The sequence below is a fragment of the Passer montanus genome, unplaced genomic scaffold (genome assembly GCF_014805655.1).
Source record: "Passer montanus isolate IOZ18808 unplaced genomic scaffold, ASM1480565v1 scaffold301, whole genome shotgun sequence".
NCBI classification, from domain to species: domain Eukaryota; kingdom Metazoa; phylum Chordata; class Aves; order Passeriformes; family Passeridae; genus Passer; species Passer montanus.
The window spans coordinates 75,752-100,572 of NW_024367720.1; the positions used below are offsets into that span (position 1 = coordinate 75,752).

At 58.3% G+C, this 24,821-nt stretch overlaps 2 protein-coding genes across 2 annotated transcripts; both read right to left on the reverse strand.

Moving 5' to 3' along the window:
* Positions 1-261: 261 nt before the first annotated feature.
* Positions 262-5,450, reverse strand: PEX19 (peroxisomal biogenesis factor 19). The gene is made up of 7 exons (XM_039714685.1): positions 5,433-5,450; positions 5,200-5,365; positions 4,632-4,717; positions 4,390-4,548; positions 2,918-3,094; positions 1,609-1,653; positions 262-613 (listed from the first exon to the last, which is right to left on the reverse strand). The coding sequence occupies exons 2-7, from the start codon at positions 5,273-5,275 to the stop codon at positions 569-571; spliced, it is 588 nt and encodes a 195-aa protein (XP_039570619.1). The 5' UTR covers positions 5,276-5,365; positions 5,433-5,450; the 3' UTR covers positions 262-568.
* Positions 5,451-5,506: 56 nt separating this feature from the next.
* LOC120504824 (Fc receptor-like A) lies at positions 5,507-10,074 on the reverse strand. The gene is made up of 8 exons (XM_039714690.1): positions 10,061-10,074; positions 9,182-9,360; positions 8,683-8,943; positions 8,007-8,294; positions 7,763-7,846; positions 7,055-7,076; positions 6,900-6,970; positions 5,507-6,111 (listed from the first exon to the last, which is right to left on the reverse strand). The coding sequence occupies exons 1-8, from the start codon at positions 10,072-10,074 to the stop codon at positions 6,008-6,010; spliced, it is 1,023 nt and encodes a 340-aa protein (XP_039570624.1). The 3' UTR covers positions 5,507-6,007.
* Between the last annotated feature and the right edge of the window lie 14,747 nt (positions 10,075-24,821).

Genomic DNA, 24,821 nt, shown 5'->3' on the forward strand with positions numbered 1-24,821 from the left:
AGAGTCCCCAGTGGGGTTATAGGGTCACTATAGGGTCACCCCAGTGTCACTGTAGGGTCCCCAATGCTGCTATAGGGTCACCCCTGGGTGGTTGTAGGGTCACCCCTGCTTAGGGTCCCCACTGTGTCCCCCCTGTCCCCAGTGTCCCCATGTCCCCAATGTCCCCAATGTCCCCCCAGTGTCCCCAGTGTCCCCAGTGTCCCCATGTCCCCATGTCCCCAGTGTCCCCATGTCCCCATGTCCCCAGCGCAGGCTCAGCCGTTCCCGTCACCAACTCTTTATTGGGGTCACGGGGGGTGAGGGGGGGACCCCGCCCCATCCGGGGGGGTCCCTGCGCCCCCCACCCCAAAAAAACCCCAAACGTGGGGAGGGGGAGCTGCCGACCCCACTGCCGGGCTCCTCTTCACCTCCTCTGGGGCCGGGGCACCCCAAATCCGGGGGGACCCCAAATCCGGGGGGGGACCCCAAATCCAGGGGGGGGATCCCAAATCCGGGGGGGACCCCAAATCCAGGGGGGGATCCCAAATCCGGGGGGATCCCAAATTCGGGGAGGGACCCCAAAGGTGCCCTACATGAGGCGGCACTGCTCCCCCGTCAGGCTCAGTCCTGGTGGCTGTGGGGACACAGGGTCACCCCAAAGTCATGGGGGCACCCCAAAGCCTGGGGAGACCCCAAAGCCTGGGGAGACCCCAAAGCCATAAGGGGACCCCAAATCCATGGAAACCCCAAAGCCTGGGGAGACCCCAAAGCCATGGGGGGAACCCCAAATGTATGGGATCACCCCAAATCTTCTGGAGTCATTCCAATTCTATGGAGTCACCCCAAATGTATGGGATCAACCCTAAATCTATGGGGTCACCCCAAATCTATGGGGTCACCCCAAATGTATGGGGTCACCCCAAATCTACTGGACCACCCCAGATCTTTTCGAGTCACTCCAAATCTATGGAGTCACCCCAAACCTGTGGGGTCACCCCAAATCTTCTGGAGTCATCCCAATTCGATGGGATCTCCTCAATGCCCCAAAGCCTGGGGAGACCCCAAAGCCATGGAAACCCCAAAGCCTGGGGAGACCCCAAAGCCTGGGGAGACCCCAAAGCCTGGGGAGACCCCAAAGCCATGGGGGGAACCCCAAATGTATGGGATCACCCCAAATCTTTTGGAGTCATTCCAATTCTATGGAGTCACCCCAAATGTATGGGATCACCCTAAATCTATGGGGTCACCCCAAATCTATGGGGTCACCCCAAATGTATGGGGTCACCCCAAATCTACTGGACCACCCCAGATCTTTTCGAGTCACTCCAAATCTATGGAGTCACCCCAAACCTGTGGGGTCACCCCAAATCTTCTGGAGTCATCCCAATTCGATGGGATCTCCTCAAATCTACAGGATTACCCCAAACTCTATGAGGTCACCCCAGATCTTTTGGGGTCCCCGCAGTTCTATGGGGTCACCCCAAATCTGTGAGGTCACCCCAATTTTAACGGGATCTCCCCAATCCCATGAGGTCACCCCAAATCCTCTGGGGTCCCCCCATTCTTTAGGACCACCCCAAACCCTCTGGGTGACCCCAAACCCCTTCAGGGGTGTCCCCAAACACTCACCGTGTCCCCTGCCAGCTCCTTGGGGGGGTGGCCCAGGTCCTGCAGCTGTGAGGGGACAGAGGGGACACGGGGACATGGGGGGGACAGAGGGGACAGAGGGACACGGGGGTGACATGGGGGGGACAGAGGGGACACGGGGACATGGGGACACAGAAGGGACAGAGGGACATGGGGGGACATGGAGGGGACAGAGGGACGTGAAGGGGCAGAGGGAGATGGCAGGGACACAGAGGGGACATGGAGGGGACACGGGGGGAGGACAGAGGGACACGGGGGTGACACGGAGGGCACAGACAGACACGGAGGGGACACAGGGGTGACACGAAGGGGACACAGGGACACAGTGGGCACAGAGGGACACGGGGGTGACACGGAGGGGACACAGGGACACAGTGGGCACAGAGGGACACGGGGGTGACACAGAGGGGACACAGGGACACAGTGGGCACAGAGGGACACGGGGGTGACACGGAGGGGACACAGGGACACAGTGGGCACAGAGGGACACGGGGGTGACACAGAGGGGACACAGGGACACACACGGGGGAGGACAGAGGGACAAGGGGCTGACATAGAGGGGACACAGGGACACAGTGGGCACAGAGGGACACGGAAGTGACATGGAGGGGACCCGGGGACACAGGGGTGACACGGGGTTGACATGGAGGGGACACAGGGGTGACATGGAGGGCACAGAGGGACACGGGGGTGACATGGGGGTGACAAGGAGGGGACACAGAGGGGACACAGGGACACGGGGGAGGACAGAGGGACAAGGGGCTGACATAGAGGGGACACAGGGACACGGAGGGCACAGAGGGACACGGGGCTGACACGGAGGGGACACGGAGGGGACCCGGGGACACAGGGGTGACACGGGGTTGACATGGAGGGGACACAGGGGTGACATGGAGGGCACAGAGGGACACGGGGGTGACACGGAGGGGACACAGGGGCGACACGGGGGGCACAGAGTGACACAGAAGTAACATGGAGGGGACCCGGGGACACAGGGGTGACACGGGGTTGACATGGAGGGGACACGGGGGTGACATGGAGGGCACAGAGGGACACGGGGGTGACATGGGGGTGACAAGGAGGGGACACAGAGGGGACACAGAGGGGACACAGGGACACGGGGGAGGACAGAGGGACAAGGGGCTGACATAGAGGGGACACAGGGACACGGAGGGCACAGAGGGACACGGGGCTGACACGGAGGGGACACGGAGGGGACCCGGGGACACAGGGGTGACACAGGGGTGACACAGGGGTGACACGGGGGGGTCAGGGTGCCACCAGGCCGCACCTGCTGCATCAGGTCCAGCAGGGTCTCGAAGCGCTCCCGGCGCTGCCCCTCGGGCTCCTCGGGCCGCTCCCGCTCCAGCTCGGCGCAGATCCGCAGCATCAGCACCTGCTGCGCCCCGAACCGCGCCCGCTGCTCCGGGGACAGGGACCCCTCGTGCTGCCGCAGCCACTCCGGGTACTGGGGACACCCGGGGGACACCGTGGGGACAGTGGGGTCACTGCAGGGACCCCCAAATCCCAGCCCATCCCAGCCAATCCCAGCCCCTCAGCACCTGCTGCACCCCGAACCGCGCCCGCTGCTCCGGGGACAGGGACCCCTCGTGCTGCCGCAGCCACTCCGGGTACTGGGGACACCCGGGGGACACCGTGGGGACAGTGGGGTCACTGCAGGGACCCCCAAATCCCAGCCCATCCCAGCCAATCCCAGCCCCTCAGCACCTGCTGCACCCCGAACCGCGCCCGCTGCTCCGGGGACAGGGAGCCCTCGTGCTGCCGCAGCCACTCCGGGTACTGGGGACACCCAGGGGACACTGTGGGAACACCGTGGGGACTCCCAAATCCCCCATAGCACCCCCAAATCCCAGCCAATCCCAGCCCCTCAGTGCCCTGAACCGTGCCCGCTGCTCCAGGGACAGCGAGCCCTCGTGCTGCCGCAGCCACTCCGGGTACTGGGGACACCCAGGGGACATTGAGGGACCCCCAAATCCCCCGTGGCACCCCCAAATCCCCCATGGCACCCCCGATATCCCAGAGAAAAAGGGGAAATGTCCCACTACAGCCCTGGGGATGACAGGGACAGACCCCAGAGGGGATCAGGGAGAGAGCACGTCCTTGGACAGCAGGGACTCCATGATGTCCCCATGCCACCCCTGAGTTTCCCACTAATCCCTCCAGGATTTTGGGGAGCCCCCTCAGGGTTTTGGGGGTTCCTCCCAGTTTTTGGGGTCCCACCTTCTCAGTGATCTCCTTGAGAGAAGGGTAGAGCACATCCTTGAACAATAGTCCATGATGTCCCCATGTCACCCCTGAATTTCCCACTAATCCCTCCAGGATTTTGGGGAGCCCCCTCAGGGTTTTGGGGGTTCCTCCCAGTTTTTGGGGTCCCACCTTCTCAGTGATCTCCTTGAGAGAAGGGTAGAGCACATCCTTGAACAATAGTCCATGATGTCCCCATGTCACCCCTGAATTTCCCACTAATCCCTCCAGGATTTTGGGGACCCCCCCAGGGTTTTTGGGGTTCCCTCCCCATTTCTGGGGTTCCTGCTGGATTTTGGGGTCCCCCTCCCCACTTTTTGGGGTCCCACCTTCTCTGGAGGGAGGGGTAGAGCACGTCCTTGGACAGCAGGGACTCCATGATGTCCCCATGCCACCCCTGAGTTTCCCGCTAATCCCTCCTGGATTTTGAGGACCCCCTCAGGTTTTTTGGAGTGCCCTCCCTGTTTTTGGGGTTCCTCCCGGTTTTTGGGGTCCCACCTTCTCGGTGATCTCCTTGAGGGAGGGGTAGAGCACGTCCTTGGACAGCAGGGACTCCATGATGCTGCGCATGACGGGCAGGACGCCGTCGCCGCCGCCCTCGTCCAGCCCCAGCCCCTCCAGGGCCTTGGCCAGCTCCTCCTCCGAGCCCGGGGAGTTCTGCGGGACCCCCGGCGCCGTGAGCCCCCCGGGACCCCCGGGAGAGCCCCGGGAGCCCCCCGGGAGGGGCTGGCAGCGAGTACCTGCAGGTCATTGGCGTTCTTGGCCAGCCCGCTCAGGGTCTCCTTGAGGCAGGAGGTGAATTCCTGCTGCGAGGCCGCGTCGCTGCCTGCGGGGAACGGGAATGGGAATGGGAATGGGATGGGGTGGGATGGGGTGGGAATGGGAATGGTCCTTCCCAGCCTCGTGGGAGAACCTATGGGGAAAAAAATAAAACAGTGGAAAGCAATTTAAGAGAAATCCTCCTTCTGTCTTGTCGTGGTTCAAGACCTTTAGGTTTAAAATCCTTCTGCAGGGTGCTGGCCACGCCCCCTGGAAAACCCGGAACGGGAACGAGAACGGGAACGGAATGGGAACGGGAAAATGGGATTGGGAATGGGAGTGGGAATGGGGTGGGACTGGGGGTGGTAGAGGGAATGGGAATGGGAATGGGGTGGGAATGGGGTGGGAAATAATGGGAACTATGCAGGATCCTGCTGGGGTGCTGCCCCCGACCCCAAAGGGAGGAACAATCCCAGCTGGGGTGGGGATGGGGGATAACCACGACGCCCACCCCAGGCTCGAGACCCCCCCCGGGCCCAGCCCACCCACCGACTTTGCCGGCAGCCTCCGAGAGCTTCTGGAACTGCTCCACCAGCTGGGGCTCCTGGCGGGCCAGCTCCTGCATGGCCTCCTGGAACTCGGCCGCCGCCTGCGCCGCCAGCTCGCCCTCGAAGAGCTCCTGGAAGAACCTCTCCTGCGAGGAGAAGAGCGAGCCCTGGCCACGGGGTCAGCAGGGCCCGGCGCGGCCCCGCGCGGCGCTCACGGGCTTTTGGGGGGCTCACCTTGGCGGAGTCGGCGGCCGAGATTTATTATTGAATTTATTATTGAATTTCTTGCTGAATTTATTATTGAATTTCTTGCTGAATTTCTTGCCCATGAAGACAGCAAAGGAGACGGAATCAAAGCTCAGCCCCTCCTGCCCCCATCCCCCATCCCCCTCCCCGGGGGGCTCCGCTCCCGGGACCCCCGGGGACCTCGGGGCTGTCCCCAACCCCCCCGGGCTGTCCCCAACCCCCCTGGGCCACCCGGGGGCACTCTGGGCTCGTTCTTGGAATTGCTCCAAATTCCTGTGGCACAAAGGGACAGGGGGACGGTGGCCACGGGGAGGGGACAGGGACAGGGACAGGGACAGGGACAGGGACAGGGACAGGGACAGGGACAGCTCCTGGTGGCCCCAGCGTGGGGACAGGGCCAGGTCCCGGTGGCCACGGGCAGGGTGGCACCCACAGGATCAGGGGACACACGCGTGTCCCTGTCCCCAGTGCCACCCCGGTGCCACAGCACGTTCCCATCGATGTCACTGCTGTCCCTGGGTGGCATTTGGGGACCCGGCGCCACCCCCGGTGCCACCCCGGTGTCACAGCACGTTCTCGTAGTCACCGCTGTCCCCCGGGTGCCACCGCGGTCCCGGCAGCTCCGCGTAGGTCACCTGGGGGACCTCGGCGGTGGCGCCTGGGGACCCTACGGGAGACACCGGTGCCACCCAGTGCCACCCAGGGGTGCCACGTCCCCGTGCCTGCACTGCTCCTCTGTCTCCTGGGTGGCATTTGGGGATCCTGTGCCACCTGCAGTGCCACCCAGTGCCACCCCCAGTGCCACCCAGTGTCACCCAGTGCCACCCAGTGCCCCCCCCAGTGCCAACAAATGCCACCCAGTGCCACCCAGTGTCCCCCAGTGTCACCCAATGCCACCCAGTGTCACCCTGTGTCCCCCAGTGCCACCCCCGTTGCCACTCGCTGTCCCCCAGTGTTCCCAGTTTCACCCAGTGTCCCCCAATGCCACCCAGTGCCACCCCCAATGCCACTCCCAGTGCCAACAAGTGCCACCCAGTGTCCCCCAGTGCCACCCAGTGCCACCCAGTGTCCCCCAGTGCCACCCCCAGTGTCCCCCAGTGTCCCCCAGTGCCATCCCCAGTGCCACCCAATGCTCCCCAGTGCCACCCCCAGTACCAACAAATGCCACCCAGTGCCACCCAGTGTCCCCCAGTGCCACCCAGTGCCACCCCCAGTGCCACTCGCTGTCCTCCAGTGTTCCCTGTTTCACCCAGTGCCAACAAATGCCACCCCAGTGCCACCCGGTGTCCCTCAGTGCCACCCCCAGTGCCACCCACTGTCACAGCACGTTCCCATCCATGTCACCGATGTCCCCTGGGTGGCATTTGGGGACCCAGCAGCTCCCTGGGGGTGGCATTTAGGACCCCGGTGCCACCCCCGGTGCCACCCCCGGTGCCACGCGCTGTCCCCGCTCACCCGCCGCCCTCGCCGTGGGCACCACGTGGGTGTAGAGCACCTCGCCCCCCTCGGGGGGCACCGCGGGGGTCCTGCGGGGACAACGGCGACAGCGGGGTGGCCTCGAGGTGGCGTTTGGGGACAAGGGGACACCCCCGGGCCCCTCCCGCACTCACCTGGCCTCGGGGGTCCTGGGGGCTGCGGGGGAAGGGGTGACAAGGGGGTGACAATGGGGTGGGGACAGCGCCAGGGGACCCCAAAATCCTCCCCTGGAAACCCCCAAAATGTCCCAGAATTCCCAAAACAACCCTGAAATCCCAAAGCTCCAAAAATGTCCCAAAATTCCCCAAAAAAATCCTGAAATCCCAAACCCACCCAGGAGCCCAAAAAATCCACAAAATACCCCAAAAAATCCAAAAATCCTAAACCCCCCAAAAGTCCCAAAACCCCCCAAAAAATCCCAAAATCCCAAAACTGCCCAGAACCCCCAAAACACCTAAAAAATCCCTAAAATCCCAACCTCCCCCAGACACACAAAAAGCCCCAAAATACCCGGAAAAAAATGCTTGAAATCCCAAATTCCCCCAGACCCCAAAACCCCCAAGGACCCCCCCAAATCCTCCTGGGATGTCCCCAGATGTCCCCAAGCCCCCCAGGAGCCTCAGCCGGGGTCACCACGGGCTCAGTTCAGAGTCTGTGGGTGCCACCCCGCTGTCCCCATTGTCCCCTTTGTCCCCATTGTCCCCACTGTCCCCATTGTCCCCTTTGTCCCCACTGTCCCCACTGTCCCCACTGTCCCCTTTGTCCCCTTTGTCCCATTTGTCCCCATTGTCCCCTTTGTCCCCACTGTCCCCTTTGTCCCCACTGTCCCCATTGTCACCCACCCCGGCGGTGGCACTGCCAGCCCACGATGGCACCCACGAGCAGGACCAGGGCCAGGAGGGAGCTGCCAACCCCTGCGGCCACTGCTGGGGACAGAGGGGACACTTTGGGGTCACCCGGGGGTGCTGCTCCCCCACGGTGACCCGGGGTGATGCCACCTGTGCCTTGTCCCTTCTGTGTCACCAAGGACAGAGCGGGGACAAACCCGGGGTTCTGAGCCCCCACAGTGTCCCCGAGCGGCGTCACCTGTGTGCCCGTGTCCCCACGCTGTCACCTCCAGGGCCAGCTCTGGGCTGAGTGCCCGGAACACGCGGTGCCCGTCCTGTCCCAGCTGGTTGGTGGCCACGCACTGGTAGGTGCCCGAATGTCCCACATCGATGTCCCCCAGCTGCAGGAGGGGACCCCGGGCCAGCTCCTGCCCGTTGTGCAGCCAGGTGAAGGTGACAGGGGCTGAGCCCACCTGCACCGAGCAGCGCAGGGTCACGTTGTCACCTGTGTGCACCTGGTGTGCCAGGGCAGGGACCCGGGAAAGGGCTGGGGGGACCCGGGGCACGGAGGGGGGACCCGGGGAAGGATGGAAGGAGCTGGGGAGGGACCCGGGCAGCGATGGGGAGAGCCGGGGATGGGGTCAGGGTGGGCTGGGGGTCCCCAGGCAGGGCTGGGGGACCCGGGGAGGGACCCGAGGAAGGAGCGGGGGGACCGGGGGTGAGACCCGGGGAAGGAGGGGGAGATCGGGACAGTGATGGGGGGAACGCGAGGAAGGAATCGGGGAGGGCTGGGGGCAGCAAGGCAGGGCTGGGGGACCCCGGAAACGTGTCAGGGAGGGCTGGGGGTCCCCAGGCAGTGATGGGGGTCCCCAGGCAGTGATGGGGGTCCCCAGGCAGGGGACCCTGCGGGTCTCCGAGCCCGTCCCCGCACTCACTGCGCACCGTGACGCGGAGCCGGGCGCTGCTCTTCCTCACGTTCCCGGATCCCACCAAGCCCCTGCAGCGGTAGTGGCCGCGGTGGCTCAGCTGCAGGGGGGACAGGGACAGCTCGGTGCCATCGCGGAGCCCCCCCAGTTCCTTCCCCTCGTGGTAGAAGAGCACAAATTTGACCGTTCTGTTCCAAGAGCCGCGGCAGCGCAGTGTCAGCGTGTCCCCCTCCAGCAGCGCCCGCGCTGGCACCTGCAGCACCAGCCAGTCTGGGGGACAGAGGGGACCTGTCACACCCGATGGCACTGGGACCCCCCCACTGGGTCACACCCAGCGCACCAGGGGTCCCCAGTTCCGACACGGGGCTCCCCACACTGGGATGCTTTGGATGTCCCCGGAGCAGGGGACGGGCTCTGGTCACACAGGAGGTGACCATGGAGCAGAGCCCACCCAGAGCCCTCGGGGTCCCCGCGGGTGCCAGGCTGGGGACACCCAAACCCCCCTCACCGTTTGAGACTGTCACAGAGGGGCTGTGCCCGGTGCCGGGCCTGTAACAGTAGTAGGTGCCACTCTCGGTGACACTGAGGCGGTCACCTCTCTTCTGCCACCAGCGCTGCTTGTCCTTGTACCAGGTGGTGGCACCGGCTGTCCCCGAGCCCTGGCAGGTCAGCTCAGTGGGGGTGGCACTGTGGGGACAGCAGCACGGGGACACGGGGTGTGGGGGCTGTCCCCGAGCTGTCCCCATGGGGACAGCAGTTCTTGTGGGAAAGTGCTCGGGGACTGTCCCCAGCAGGTCTGGGGAGGCTCCCAGGGGACAGCTCTGTCACAGCCGCCCACGCGCCACGTTCCGGTGGCACGGACACCTCGGGGGTGGGGACACCACGGTCACCCTGTGCTGGGACAGGTCACCCCTGCCAGCCCCACGGCCACATCCCCATGGTGCTTGTCCCCTTGTCCCTGTCCCTGCATCCCCCTGTCCCCACAGCTGCCCCAGCCCCAAGGTGCCAAACCCCACATTCCTGTCCCCAAATCCCTGTCCCCAAACCTCTGTCCCCAAATCCCTGTCCCCCATTCCTTTCTCCCATTCCTGTCCCCCATCCCTGTCCCCAGGGCCACTCCAGTCACACTGGGGGACACTGGCTCTGTCCCCCACTGGCTCTGCTGGCCTTGGGGACCTCAGGGGACCCCGCAGCCCCCCTGTGCCCCCTCCCCTCCCCATCCCTGGGCTGTCAGGTCCGTGCCCGGGGCACTCACCCCACAGGAGCAGTGCCACCTTCCCGGCCATCCCGCTGTCCCCAGCCATGTGCACTGGCTGTCACTCGCTGCCAGGGCCACCTGTCCCCAGCCTGGTGGCTCTTGAGATAAAGGGGAAGGAAGAGAATTTACATCTCGTCCCACATGGTGGGGGTGGGACACGGTGGGGGCAGGGTGGGGATGAGGCTGGGTGGGACAAGGTGAGATTTGGGGTTCCCAGGAGTGGGGGGTCAGGGGGTTTGGGGAGGCAGGGATGGGTGTCCAGGGGAATGGGGAGTGCCAGGGATGGGGTCCCTGGGAATAGGAGTCCTGAGGAGGGGGAGTCAGCAGGGATGGGGGTGCAATGGGAATGGGGGACCCCAGGGCTGGGGGGATTCAGGGGTGGGAGTGCCAGGGGAACGTGGGCTCCAGGGATTTGGGGTCATGGCATGGGTTTGCCAAGGATGGGGTGCAGGGGAAATGGGGGGTCCCGTGGGAATGGGGGTCCTGGGAGAGTCAGGGTCCTGGGGGAAGGGAGATTTCAGGGGATGGAATGAACAGGCGAGGGTTCCTTGGGAATGGGGTGCTGGGCCATGGAGATCCTGGGGAATGTCAGTGCTGGGATGGGGGTCCCAGGCGAGGTGGGACATAAGGAATGGGGTTCCCATGATGTGATTTCCAGGGGAATGGGGGTCCCAGGGATGGGCAGTGGCTGGGTGGGCACAGGGGTCACATCTTCCCTGCGTGCCTCAGATTTTGGGGTGACCCAGAGCCAGCACAGCCCCCCCCGTGTGCTGGTGGTTTGGGGGGGTCACCCCAGGTGGATTCCGAGGGGGCTCTGGGTCTGTCCCCACCCCCCAGGGACGTTTTCTTCTCTTCATTTCCATTTCCTTCCTTTTTTTCTGCCACTTTCGCGCACCCTCAGTTCCTGGCTCAGCCATCCCGGGGAGCTCCTGACGGGGGAAGGGGCTGGGGGGACCCGGGGGAGGGGAAAAGGGGGCGCGGGGAGGGCAGGGGGGGCTGTGGGGTGACATCCAGGGGGGTGGCACCTCCTGGGGGGTCCTGTCCCTTTGCAAAGGTGTCCCTGCTCAGGGGGTGGCACATGTCCTGGGGGGCACATCCAGGGGGTCCTGTCCCTTTTTCAGGAGGTGACACATCCAGGGGGGTGACATCCAGGGGGGTGGCACCTCCTGGGGGGTCCTGTCCCTTTGCAAAGGTGTCCCTGCTCAGGGGGTGGCACATCCTGGGGGTGGCACATCCAGGGGGTCCTGTCCCTGTCCTGGGGTGTCCCTCCTCGGGGGGTGGCACATCCTGGGGGTGGCACCGAGCCGTGGCTCTGTCCCGGGGGCCGGGGGAGGTGACCCCGCCCCTGTCACGCTGTCACCCCCGCTCGGGACACCGCCACCGCCGGTCCCCGCGGCCCGGGACAGTCCCGGTCCCCGCAGCGCGGTGGCGGCCGCGACCCGCGACAGCGACCCGAGGGCAGGACCCCGCTCCCGCAGCTCCGGGGGCTCCTCCGGGGGTCCCCGGAACCTCCGGCACCTCCCGGTGCCCCCGGCCGGGGCTCCGCAGCAGCTCCGGGGCTCCGACCCCGCTCGGGGGGCACCGGGCAGGGCTGGGGCCACCTTGAGGGTGGCACTTGGGGACACCCCCGGTTCCCTCCCGGGGCTCTCGGGGCGCTCCAGCTGCGGGGTCGGTGCCCGGGGTGAGGGGGGGGCACCGCCGCAGGTCCCCGGGCGGTGTCACCGAGAGGGGACAAACCGGGAGCGGCAGCTGCGAGGAGAAGCCCGGCTGTGTCCCCGCGATGTCCCCGCGATGTCCCCACGATATCCCCGACTGTGTCCCCGCACTGTCCCCACGATGTCCCCACGATCTCCCCGCGCTGCTCCTGGCTGTGTCCCCTCAATGTTCCCCCGCTGTCCCCACGCTGTCCCCACGCTGTCCCTGCACTGTCCCTGACTGTGTCCCCGCATTGTCCCCCCACTGTCCCTGCACTGTCCCCGCGCTGTCCCTGGCTGTGTCCCCTCAATGTTCCCCCGCTGTCCCCGCGATGTCCCCACGATGTCCCTGCGCTGTCCCTGACTGTGTCCCCGCATTGTCCCCCCACTGTCCCTGCACTGTCCCCGCGCTGTCCCCTCGTTGTCCCCGCGCTGTCCCTGGCTGTGTCCCCTCAATGTCCCCACGATGTTCCTGGCTGTGTCCCCACGATGTCCCCTCGCTGTCCCCGGCTGTGTCCCTGGCTGTGTCCCCTCGTTGTCCCCGCGCTGTCCCTGGCTGTGTCCCCTCAATGTCCCCGCGCTGTCCCCACGATATCCCCACGATGTCCCCGGCTGTGTTCCTGGCTGTGTCCCCTCAATGTCCCCTCGTTGTCCCCGCGCTGTCCCCGCCCTGGCAGAGCCCAGCGCCGCTGTCCCCGCCGTCTCGGGGACATTCCGGCTTTCGGGATCTCCTTCCCCGCTCCAGCCGCTCTCCGTTTTTCCCCGGCCCCAAATCCGCCCCAAATCCGCCCCAAGGATTTCCCGGGGCGGGAGCGGAGCTGGCCCGGGTCCGTCGCTTTCCCGAACCTTCTGGAAGCGCTCCGCGCCTCCCGCGGGCAGCCCCGGGCGGCTCCGGGATCTCTTATCTCGGAGGCACCCGGATGAAAATCTCCTAATTGGATTTGAGGATTAATTAAGTAATTAATGCCGGCAGTTCCGGCTCTGTCACCCCCGCGGGGGTTCGGTGCCGAAGCCAAACCCAACGCCCCAAATTTTGGGGAGCTGCGCCGGGATCTGCGGAGGGAGAGGGAGCGGCAGATCCGAAATTCGGGAATGTTTGTGGGAGGGAGGCTCCAGGGAAACAGAAATCCCGGGAAAACCGAAATCCCGGGAGACAGAATTCCAGGGGAACAGAATTCCTGGAAATCAGAATTCCTGGGAATCAGAATTCCAGGAAAACAGAATTCCAAGAAAACAGAATTCCAGGGAAATAGAATTCCAAGGAAACAGAATTCCAGGAAAACAGAATTCCAGGGGAACAGAAATCCCGGGAAAACAGAAATCCCGGGAGACAGAATTCCAAGGAAACAGAATTCCAAGAAAACAGAATTCCAGGGAAATAGAATTCCAAGGAAACAGAATTCCAGGAAAACAGAATTCCAGGGGAACAGAAACTCCGGGAAAACAGAAATCCCCGGAAAACAGAAATCTCGGGAGACAGAATTCCAGGGGAACAGAAGTCCCGAGAAAAGGAATTCCAGGGAAAACGGAATTCCCGGGAAAGAGAAATCTAGGGAATTAAAATTCCAGGCGAACAGAAATCCCGGGAGACAGAAATGGCCACAAGGAGGGGACAGGGGACAGCTGCTGGTGGCCACAAAGAGGGGACATCCTTGTGCTGCTCTGGGATGTCACCGCCTCCCCCCTTGGGGACAAACCCAAAACCTTCGGAATCCTCCCCAAAAACCCGAGCCCGGAGCTTACGTGAGGCTGAGCCCGAGCCCTGGGGGGATTTGGGGGCTCTGGGGACCCTGGAGGGATTTGGGGACCCTGGGGGGATTTGGGAACCTTGGAGGAATTTGGGAACCCTGGGGGGATTTGGGGACCTGAGGGAATTTGGGATTCTGGGGGATTTTGGACCCTGGGGGGATTTGGGGACCCCGGGGGGATCTGGGGACCCGGAGGGGATTTGGGGGCTCTGAGGGGATTTGGGGACCTGAGGAGGATTTGGGGTCCCTGGAGGGATTTGGGATCCTGGGGGGATTTGGGGACCTTGGGAGGATCTGGGGACCCTGAGGGGATTTGGGGACCTGAGGGAATTTGGGGACCCTGGGGGGATTTGGGGGCTCTGGGAGGATTTAGCCCTCAGGGCTGATCTGGGGACCCTGAGGGGATTTGGGGACCTGAGGGAATTTGGGGACCCTGGGGGGATTTGGGGGCTCTGGGAGGATTTAGGACTGTGGGGGAATTTGGGGACCCTGAGGGGATTTGGGGACCTGAGGGAATTTGGGGTCCCTGGGGGGATTTGGAGTCCCACGGGTGTCCCAACCCTCAGGGCTCAGGAACAAGTGCAGAACGCCAGAACTGAATAATCCCAAAACCCAACAAATCCCAAAAAAAAACCACCACAAAAAACCTTCACAAAAAAATTTTTAAAAATTAAAAAAAAATTTAAAACCTCCTTCTGATCAGATCTGGGGGTGCTTTACCCCAAAAACGCACCCCAAAATCCCCAAATCCCGGGACAGGGCCTGGTGTTTGTGCCCAGGGACGCTTCAGGAACGCGGCTGAACTCCAGGAACCCCGGCCCTAATTAAAACACCTCATTAAGCGCCCGAATGGGGCCATTAACCCAACCTGCTCCAATTTAGGCTCCTTTGGACCTTCCCCAAAAATTTTTCCCTCGGCTTCGTTTCCTGTTTGGAGCCTCTGCGGTGTCCAAAGGCCCCGATGAGTCAGGGTTGGCCTTTTGGGAAAAGGGGAGGAGGTTTGGGGCCGGCTCGGCTTTGGGGTGATTCAGGTTTGGGGTTGGTTTGGGGTGATTCAGGTTTGGGGTGATTCAGTTTTGGGGCTGCTTCGGCCTTGGGGTGATTCAGGCTTTGGCACTGGCTCGGGTTTTGGGGTTCATTCAGCAGAATTCCAGGGAAATAGAATTCCAAGGAAACAGAATTCCAGGAAAACAGAATTCCAGGGGAACAGAAACTCCGGGAAAACAGAAATCCCCGGAAAACAGAAATCTCGGGAGACAGAATTCCAGGGGAACAGAAGTCCCGAGAAAAGGAATTCCAGGGAAAACGGAATTCCCGGGAAAGAGAAATCTAGGGAATTAAAATTCCAGGCGAACAGAAATCCCGGGAGACAGAAATGGCCACAAGGAGGGGACAGGGGACAGCTGCTGGTGGCCACAAAGAGGGGACATCCTTGTGCTGCTCTGGGATGTCACCGCCTCCCCCCTTGGGGACAAACCCAAAACCTTCGGAATCCTCCCCAAAAACCCGAGCCTGGAGCTCACGTGAGGCTGAGCCCGAGCCCTGGGGGGATTTGGGGGCTCTGGGGACCCTGGAGGGATTTGGGGACCCTGGGGGGATTTGGGACCCTGGGGGGATTTGGGAACCTTGGAGGAATTTGGGGACCCTGGGGGGATTTGGGGTCCCTGGGGGGGATTTGGGGTCCCACGGGTGTCCCAACCCTCAGGGCTCAGGAACAAGTGCAGAACGCCAGAACTGAATAATCCCAAAACCCAACAAATCCCAAAAAAAAACCACCACAAAAAACCTTCACAAAAAAATTTTTAAAAATTAAAAAAAAATTAAAAACCTCCTTCTGATCAGATCTGGGGGTGCTTTACCCCAAAAACGCACCCCAAAATCCCCAAATCCCGGGACAGGGCCTGGTGTTTGTGCCCAGGGACGCTTCAGGAACGCGGCTGAACTCCAGGAACCCCGGCCCTAATTAAAACACCTCATTAAGCGCCCGAATGGGGCCATTAACCCAACCTGCTCCAATTTAGGCTCCTTTGGACCTTCCCCAAAAATTTTTCCCTCGGCTTCGTTTCCTGTTTGGAGCCTCTGCGGTGTCCAAAGGCCCCGATGAGTCAGGGTTGGCCTTTTGGGAAAAGGGGAGGAGGTTTGGGGCCGGCTCGGCTTTGGGGTGATTCAGGTTTGGGGTTGGTTTGGGGTGATTCAGGTTTGGGGTGATTCAGTTTTGGGGCTGCTTCGGCCTTGGGGTGATTCAGGCTTTGGCACTGGCTCGGGTTTTGGGGTTCATGTTGGTTTTGGGGCTTGTTCCAGTTTTGGGGCTGGTTTTGGGGTTCATTCAGGTTTGGAGACTGGTCCTGATTTTTGGGGCTGGTTTTTTGGGGTTGGTTTTGGGGCCTCATTCACATTTTGGGGCTGGTTTTGGGGTTCATTCAGGTTTGGAGGCTGGTCCTGATTTTTGGGGCTGGTTTTTTGGGGTTGGTTTTGGGGCCTGATTCATATTTTGGGGTTGGTTTTGGGGTTGCTTTAGGTTTTGGGGCTGATTCACATTTTAGACCTGATTCAGGTTTTTGGGGCTGGTTTTGGGGCTGATTCAGGTTTTGGGGTTGGATTTGGGGGTTGGTTTTGGGGTTGATTCAGATTTTGGGGCTTGTTCCAATTTTGGGGCTGGTTTTGAGGCTCGTTTTTGGGGCTGGGTTTTGGGGCTGATTCAGGTTTGGGGTTGATTCAGCTTTTTGGGGCTGGGTTTTGTGGCTCATTCACGTTCTGGGGTTTGTTCCAGTTTTGGGGCCTGTTCAGGTTTTTAGGGTCGGTTCCATTTCTGGGACTGGCTCAGGTTTTTGAGGCTGGTTCAGGATTTTAGGCCGGGTTCAGTTTTTGTCACTGGTTCAGCTTTTAGGCCCGGTTCAGGTTTTAGGCCTAGGTCAGGTTTTAGGCCTAGGTCAGGTTTTTAGGGCTGGTTCAGCTTTTAGGGCTGGTTGAGGTTTTAGGAATGGTTTAGGGTTTTAGGCCTAGGTCAGGTTTTAGGCCTCGGTCAGGTTTTTAAGCCTGGTTCAGCTTTTAGGGCTGGTTGAGGTTTTAGGAATGGTTCAGGGTTTTAGGCCTTGGTCAGTTTTTTAGGGCTGGTTCAGGTTTTTAGGCCTTGGTCAGATTTTAGGTCTGGTTCAGCTTTTAGGGCTGGTTGAGGTTTTAGGAATGGTTCAGGGTTTTAGGCCTAGGTCAGGTTTTAGGGCTGGTTCAGGTTTTAGGCCTCGGTCAGGTTTTAGGGATGGTTCAGGTTTTTAGGCCTCGGTCAGGTTTTTAGGGCTGGTTCAGCTTTTTGGGGTTGGTTCAGTTTTGGTCACTGGTTCAGATTTTGAGGCCAGTTCAGGTTTTAAGGCCAATTCCATTTTTGGGACCAATTCAGTTTTTGGGACTGGTTCAGTTTTGGGGCTTGCTCCAATTCCAGCACTTCTCCTTTTTTTTGTAGCCATTCCCTTTTCAGGATCATCTCCAACCCTCCCTCCTCCTGTTTTTTAAATTCAAATAAAATTCCCAATCGTCCTCCTCCTGGTTTTTTTTTGTTTTGTTTTGTTGTTTGGATTTTTTTTAAATTTAATTTAAATAAAATTCCCTTCCTCTTCCTATTTTTGGGGGCTTTTTTAAAATTTAATTTAAATAAAATTCCCCCTCCTCCTGTTTTTATTTTTATTTTTATTTTTATTTTTATTTTTATTTTTATTTTTATTTTTATTTTTATTTTTATTTTTATTTTTATTTTTATTTTTATTTTTATTTTTATTTTTATTTTTATTTTTATTTTTATTTTTATTTTTATTTAATTTAAATAGAATTCCCTCCCTCTTCCTGTTTTGGGGGGTTTTTTGGTTTTGTTTGTTTTGGTTTTTTTTTTTTTTGTGGCTTTTTAATTTAATTTAAATAAAATTCCCTCCCTCCTCCTGTTTTTTGGTTTTTGGGTTTTTTTTAAATTTAATTTAAATAAAAATTTCCCCCTCCTCCTGTTTATTTTTTTTTTAATTTAATTTAAATAAAATTCCCTCCCTCGTCCTGGTTTGTTTGTTTGTTTTGGGGTTTTTTTTGGGGTTTTTTTTGTTGTTTTGGGGTTTTTGGGGGTTTTTTTGTGTGTGTTTTTTTCTTTTTTTCTTTTATTTTTTTTGAGTTATAGAAACATAGAGTCCAACACAACTGAATTTCACAGAATCCCAGAATGGTTTGGGTTGGAAGGGACTTTAAAGTTAATCTTGTTCCATCCCCTGCCATTCTTCTTTATTCTGTATGCCCAAATGTTAAAAAGTATACAAAAATCAGATCTAGTAGAAAGTGAGGAACTGTCCACCCTAAAAAATCATGCACAATATGTATTCATGGAAATAAAAGCTTTGGCTCTGTAGTGTCTTTTTACCAGGCACTGGCACTGTATTTAAAAGCATTAATTTCAGGACTAAAACCTGAGATTTAAACACAGAAAAAAAACCCCAAAAAACCCGTAAATGCACTGTGGATGAAGTCATACTCCATGATAAAAGGTTTTGTCCCCAGTGAAAAGAATAAAATAAAGCTAAAGTGCAGTTCTTATCAAAAAGTCATAAATTATACTGAGAATAGTGACCTATTGAATACTCTGCTCAGATTACTTAAATAGCAACAGTGTGAGGAAGCTGGGCCAAGGATGGTTTGCCATTGTGATCAGCTTCTTTTCAAAAGATCACATTTCTGGATAGAACCCTCACACACAGGGAACAGTACTGCAAGGCAGTGGTTGAGCAGAGGGATTTTTTTGTCAGTCACCTTGTAATACAAATTTTGGGTAGAGCTACTTCACAGTGCACACAGTTCCATTCTGAAAACATACCTTATTTCTCTTTGAAAGGCCATTTTTTATTGTTTGCATGATTTCTGGAAATGGATTTGCTAGGCCCAGGTTGCCCAAGATCTTCTGAAATTTTGTTATGTGTGACTTGGCTACAGAAAAATGGAAAACATTTGTCCAAGCAGAGAACTGGGGTCAATTTTCCACATTTGTGGCCATTCACACAAAAAAAACACCCTTTCCCCCTACAAACCTGCTATTGTCATTACTTAATGGCACCAGATGCTATTGAATTAATTTGCCATATTTGAAAACACAAAGCCACTTACACATGTAAAATTAAGAGGATTTGGAATGAATATTTCTGCCTACATGGTAATCTTTTCTGTGGCTGGTTGTGCCATGCTAATCCAGAAATGTTTTTCTTAACAAAATGTTAATGTATGAAATGAAACGTTTTTCTTAAACCTTCAGAGAAATGGTTCAGGATTTTAGGCCGGGTTCAGTTTTTGTCACTGGTTCAGCTTTTAGGCCCGGTTCAGGTTTTAGGCCTAGGTCAGGTTTTAGGCCTAGGTCAGGTTTTTAGGGCTGGTTCAGCTTTTAGGGCTGGTTGAGGTTTTAGGAATGGTTTAGGGTTTTAGGCCTAGGTCAGGTTTTATGCCTAGGTCAGGTTTTTAAGCCTGGTTCAGCTTTTAGGGCTGGTTGAGGTTTTAGGAATGGTTCAGGTTTTTAGGCCTCGGTCAGGTTTTAGGAATGGTTCAGGTTTTTAGGCCTCGGTCAGGTTTTTAGGCCTGGTTCAGGTTTTTAGGTCTTGGTCAGATTTTAGGGCTGGTTCAGCTTTTTGGGGTTGGTTCAGTTTTGGTCACTGGTTCCGATTTTAAGGCCAGTTCAGGTTTTATGGCCAATTCCATTTTTAGGACCAATTCCATTTTAGGGACCAATTCAGTTTTGGGACCAGTTTTTGGGGTTGGTTCAGTTTTGGTCACTGGTTCAGATTTTGAGGCCAGTTCAGGTTTTAAGGCCAATTCCATTTTTGGGACCAATTCAGTTTTTGGGACTGGTTCAGTTTTGGGGCTTGCTCCAATTCCAGCACTTCTCCTTTTTTTGGACCATTCCCTTTTCAGGATCATCTCCAACCCTCCCTCCTCCTGTTTTTTAAATTCAAATAAAATTCCCAATCGTCCTCCTCCTTTTTTGGACCATTCCCTTTTCAGGATCATCTCCAACCCTCCCTCCTCCTGTTGTTTTCCTATTTTTTTAAAATTCAAATAAAATTGCCAATCGTCCTCCTCCTGGTTTTGTTTTTGTTTTGTTTTGTTGTTTGGATTTTTTTTTAAATTTAATTTAAATAAAATTCCCTTCCTCTTCCTATTTTTGGGGGCTTTTTTAAAATTTAATTTAAATAAAATTCCCCCTCCTCCTGTTTTTATTTTTATTTTTATTTTTATTTTTATTTTTATTTTTATTTTAAAAAACTGCAGGAAAAGGGGTTTTAGACACAAAAAACAGCAGGAAAAGGGGAATTTTTGTACCAAAATACAGGGGGAAAGGGGATTTATAGCCAAAAAACTGCAGGGAAAAGGGGATTTTTGTACCAAAATACAGGGGGGGAAGTGGATTTATACCTTAAAAACTGAAGGGAAAAGGGGATTTTTGTATCAAAATACAGGGGGAAAGTGACTTTATGCCCCAAAAAACTGGAGGGAAAAGGGATTTAGTCACAAAAAACTGCAGGGAAAAGGGGATTTTAGTCCCAAAATACAGGGGGGAAAGGGGATCTTAGTCACAAAATACAGCGAGGAAAAAGTGGATTTTAGTTCCAAAATACAGTGGGGAAAGTGACTTTATGCCCCAAAAACCAGCAGGAAAAGGGAATTTTTTGTCCCAAAATACTCGGGGGAAATGACTTTATGCCCCAAAAACCAGCAGGATAAAGGGGATTTTAGTCCTAAAATGCAGGGGGGAGGGAAAGTGGATTTCAGTCCCAAAATAGAGGGAGGAAAAGTGACTTTTTGCAGCAAAACACAGTGGGCGAAACGGGATTTTTGTCCCAAAATACAGGGCGGGGGGAAATGGATTTTAGTCCCAAAGTGCAGTGGGGGAAAAGGGGATTTTAGTCACAAAATACAGAGGGGAAAAGCAGATTTTTGTCTCAAAATACAGAGGTGGAAAGTGACTTTTTGTCCCAAAACGCAGGCCAGGACACTCTGAGGTGGCCCTGGGCACTCCAGTGCCAGCTCATCTTTTATCCATGTTTTAACCCCATTTTTCTCCACGTTTTAAACCTTCTATTCATGTTTTTAACTAGTTTTTATCCACGTTTTTAACCCTTCATCCACGTTTTTAACTCATTTTTATCCATGGTTTTAACCCATTTTTATCCATGGTTTTAACCGAATTTTTATCCATTTTTAACCTGTTTTTTAAATCCATCTTTTAAACTCACTTTTATCCATGTTTTAACCCATATTTTATCCACCCTATCCGTGTTTTTCACCCATTTTTAACCCATTTCTAACCACATTTTTAACCCATTTCTAATCCACGTTCGTAACCCATTTATTGTCCACCCTTTCAACCTGTTTTCAATTAAACCACGGCTCTAATTAAGCCGTGGTTTTAATTAAGCCGTGTTTTTCCAGCCCGTGCTGGTTTTCCGCCCTTCCCTCACCCCGGGGGCTGCCCGGGGGCTCCTTTTGTCCCCTCGGTGCCACCCTGCCTTGTCCCCAGCGCCACCCGGCAGGGTCCCCGCGCCCCCAGCCCTGCCGGTGCCACTTTGTCACCGCGGTGCCACCTCGGGGGTGATGCGGAGGTGTCACCTGCGGGGGGATGGGGACGGCGGGAGCGGCTCTGATTAATGCCGGGAGCAGCTGGAAAACAGCCGGGGCTGGGGAAGGCGAGGCCGGGCAGGGGACAGCGAGGGGACACCCCGGGGACACCACAGGGACACCCCGGGGACGCTGCCAGGAGCTGGCCCAGCCCGCGGCCTCCTTGTCCCTTGTGGTTCCTGTCCCGTGTGACACTGGCTGTCCTTCCTGGGGACAGATGTGTCACCTCAGCCCCGGCCCTGAGGAAGCCGCTGGGGTCACCGAGCTGTCGGGGACAGCCAGGCCATTGTCACCAGGGGCACCCCCTCGGTGGCTCTGTGCCAGCCCCAGGGTCCATCCCCAGTGTCCATCCTTGTGTCCATCCCCAGTGTCACCTTCGGTGTCCATCCCCAGTGTCACCTTTAGTGTCCATCCCCAGGGGGGACACGGCACCGGGGGGGACATGGCACTGATGGGGGACAGGGGACTGAGAGGGGACACGGCGTGGGGATGGGGTCACAGGAAGAAAAGGGGTCACAGCGCCAAGAGGGGGTCACACACTGGGGTGGCATCACTGTCCCGTGTGGGGACACAGCTGGGGATGGGGTCACAGCCAGCCCAGGCCAGGGCCAGGGCCAGGGCCAGGGACATCCATCCCAGGTGGGCACTGGGACCCCAGAGGCATTTGGGGACTTGGCTGGGGGTGGGGACACACAGTGGTCCATGGGTGACAGTGTTTGGGTGTGCCTGTGTCCCCAAGCTCATGGTGTCCGTGTCCCTGTGTCCCTGAAGGGACACGGGCAGGGACAGCTCCATGGCATCCTCAGGGCCTTCCCACAGGGCTGAGCCCCCCTGGTGTCACCCACTGCCACTGTCCCTGTCCCCAAGGGTTCCACCCACTGCCATGTGGCCCTGTCCCAGCTCCTCCATCCTTGCCATTGTCACTGTCCCCAAAGGTTCCATCCCTACCATGTGTCACTGTCCCAGCTCCTCCATCCCTGCCATGTCCCTGTCCCGCTGTCCCTGTCCCCCCACCATGTCCCCGTCCCTGCCCCCGCGGGCTCGGTGGGTGCCAGCTCCCACTGCTGTGGCCCTGTCCCAGCTCCTCCATCCCTGCCATGTCCCTGTCCCCAAGGGTTCCACCCTGCCATGTCCCTGTCCCTGTCCCTGTCCCCCCACCATGTCCCCGTCCCTGTCCCCGCGGGCTCGGTGGGTGCCAGCTCCCCGGGTGCCACCGCTCCCGGTGCCCGCGGCCCGGAGGGGGGACCCGCACCCTGAACCCCCTCACCTTTAACCCCCCGAGCCCTCGGACCCGTGGGGCCGAGCTGGGGGGCCGGGGGGGGGGGGGCGGGGGGGGGGGGCGAGGGGGCTGCAGGCGGGGGGGTTTTAGGGTTGCAGGTGTGGGGTGTTTGGGGCTGCCAGGTGTGGGGGGTTTGGGGGTTTCCAGGTGTCTCAGGGCACAGGTTTGGGGTGTGGTGGCTCCCCGTGCTGCAGCTGCGGGGTCAGGGGTGTCAGGGCACGGGTTTGGGGTGCTCTGGGTCCCTGCTCCTGACGCTTTGGGGGTTTCAGGGTTTGGGGTCAGGGGTGTCAGGGCACAGGTTTGGGGTGCCGTGGGTCCCTACCCTGTCCCTGCACCCCCGAGTTTGGGTTCTGCCAGGTGTGGGGTTCAAGGTGTGTCGGGGCACAGGTTTGGGGTGCCGTGGGTCCCTACCCTGTCCCTGCACCCCCGAGTTTGGGTTCTGCCAGCTGTGGGGTTCAAGGTGTGTCAGGGCACAGGTTTGGGGTCCCTGTGCCCCATCCCCGCTCCGCGCGGGGCAGGAGCTGCAGGTGTGGGGCTGTGGGGCGTTCTGGGTGCTGTTTTGGGGGTGTCACTGCCACTTTTGGTGTGACAGTGCCATTTTTGGGGTTGTCACTACCGTTTCGGGGGGGTGACAGTGCCATTTTGAGGTGTGACAGTGCCATTTTTGAGGGGTGTCACTACCGTTTCTGGGTGTGACGGTGCCATTTTGGGGGTGACAGTGCCATTTTCGGGGGTGTCACTGCCCTTTCGGGGGTGACAGTGCCATTTCAGGGGGTATCACTGTCATTTCGGGGTGTGACAGTGCCTTTTCTGGGGGCGCCAGTGACATTTCGGGGGTGCCACTGCGTTTCTGGTGTGACACTGCCATTTCGGGGGTGACACTGCCATTTCTGGGGGTGTCACTGCCGTTTTGAGGGTGCCAGCGCCGTTTCAGGGGTGACACTGGCATTTTCGGGGGTGACACTGCCATTTCTGGATGTGCCACTGCCGTTTCGGGGGGTGACAGTGCCATTTCTGAGGGTGCCAGTGCCATTTCTGGGGGCGCCAGTGACATTTCGGGGGGGCCACTGCCGTTTCGGGGGTGCCACTGCCGTTTTGAGGGTGCCAGAGCCGTTTCGGGGGTGACGGTGTCATGTCGGGGGTGGCAGCGCCGTTTCGGGGGTGACACTGCCATTTCTGGATGTACCACTGCCGTTTCGGGGGTGACAGTGCCATTTCGGGGGTGACACTGTCATTTCTGGGGATGTCACTGCCGTTTCGGGGGTGACAGTGCCATTTTGAGGTGTGACAGTGCCATTTCGGGGGTGTCACTGCCGTTTTGGGGGCTGACAGTGCCATTTCGGGGGTGACAGTGCCGTTTTGGGGGTGACGGTGCCATTTTCGGGGGTGACAGTGCCATTTTGAGGTGTGACAGTGCCATTTCTGAGGGGACAGTGCCATTTTGAGGTGTGACAGTGCCATTTCGGGGGTGACAGTGCCATTTTGAGGTGTGACAGTGCCATTTCGGGGGTGACAGTGCCATTTTGAGGTGTGACAGTGCCATTTTCGGGGGTGACAGTGCCATTCTGAGGGTGTCAGTGCCATTTTCGGGGGTGACAGTGCCGTTTTGAGGTGTGCCAGCGCCGTTCCGGGGGTGACGGTGCCGCTGTGTCCCCAGCTCTCCTGGTGGCCGTCAGGATCAACGGCAAGGGCCGCGAGGTTCTGTACCTGGCCAAGGGCGACTCGGTCAAGCTGGGCTGTCCCTACGTGCTGGAGCCCGAGGACAACGGCCCCCAGGGCGTGGGGATCGAGTGGATCCAGATCAGCCCCGAGAGACCCAGCCCCGAGAACGTGGTGAGGGGCCGGGGGGCGCGGGGGGCACGGGGGGAGCTCGGCTGGGAGGGGAGGGACAGAGGGACAGAGGGGACAGAGACATGTGGCCCTGTCCCAGCTCCTCCATCCACCCTGTCCCATCTCCTCCATCCCTGCCACGTCCCTGTCCCAGCTCCTCCATCCATTCCTGTGTCCTTGTCCATCTCCTGCCCCTGTTGTCACCTGCCTGTCCCCAACACTTGGTCCACTGCTGTGGCCCTGTCCCAGCTCCTCCATCCCTGCCATGTACCGCTGTCACCTGTCCCCTCCCCGAGGTGGCATTGGTTCCCTGTGGTGACGCTGGTGGTGTCACCTGTGCCCTTCTCGTGTGGCACTGGTGGCACTGACAGTGTCCCTGTCCCACTCCCAAGTCGCCTTCCTGGGTGGCACCTGGTGGTGTCACCTGTGTCCCTCTCATGTGGCACTGATGGTGTCACCTCTCCCCTTCTCATGTGGCCTCAGTGGCCCTGGCAGTGTCCTCTGTCCCACCCCCAAGTCCCCTTCCTGGCTGGCCTTTGGTGGCACTGGTGGTGTCACCTGTGTCCCTCTCATGTGGCCCCCAGTGTCACCTGTCCCACACCCAGGTCCCCTTCCTGGCTGGCCCCTGGTGGCACTGGTGGTGTCACCTCTCCCCCTCTCATGTGGCCCGTGGTGGCCCTGACCATGTCCCCTGTCCCCCATCCAGGTGGCCC

Excerpts from the sequence above, each read along its gene's own strand:
- PEX19 (XM_039714685.1), bottom strand. The coding sequence starts at position 5,275 with ATGCAGGAGCTGGCCCGCCAGGAGCCCCAGCTGGTGGAGCAGTTCCAG. Across the intron at positions 4,718-5,199 it reads GGAGGCTGCCGGCAAAGTCG|GCAGCGACGCGGCCTCGCAG; the intron begins GTGGGTGGGCTG and ends CGTTCCCCGCAG. Across the intron at positions 614-1,608 it reads AGGAGCTGGCAGGGGACACG|CCACCAGGACTGAGCCTGAC; the intron begins GTGAGTGTTTGG and ends GTGTCCCCACAG.
- LOC120504824 (XM_039714690.1), bottom strand. Across the intron at positions 8,944-9,181 it reads CTCTGTGACAGTCTCAAACG|ACTGGCTGGTGCTGCAGGTG; the intron begins GTGAGGGGGGTT and ends TCTGTCCCCCAG. Across the intron at positions 6,971-7,054 it reads CCCAGGACCCCCGAGGCCAG|GACCCCCGCGGTGCCCCCCG; the intron begins GTGAGTGCGGGA and ends TTGTCCCCGCAG.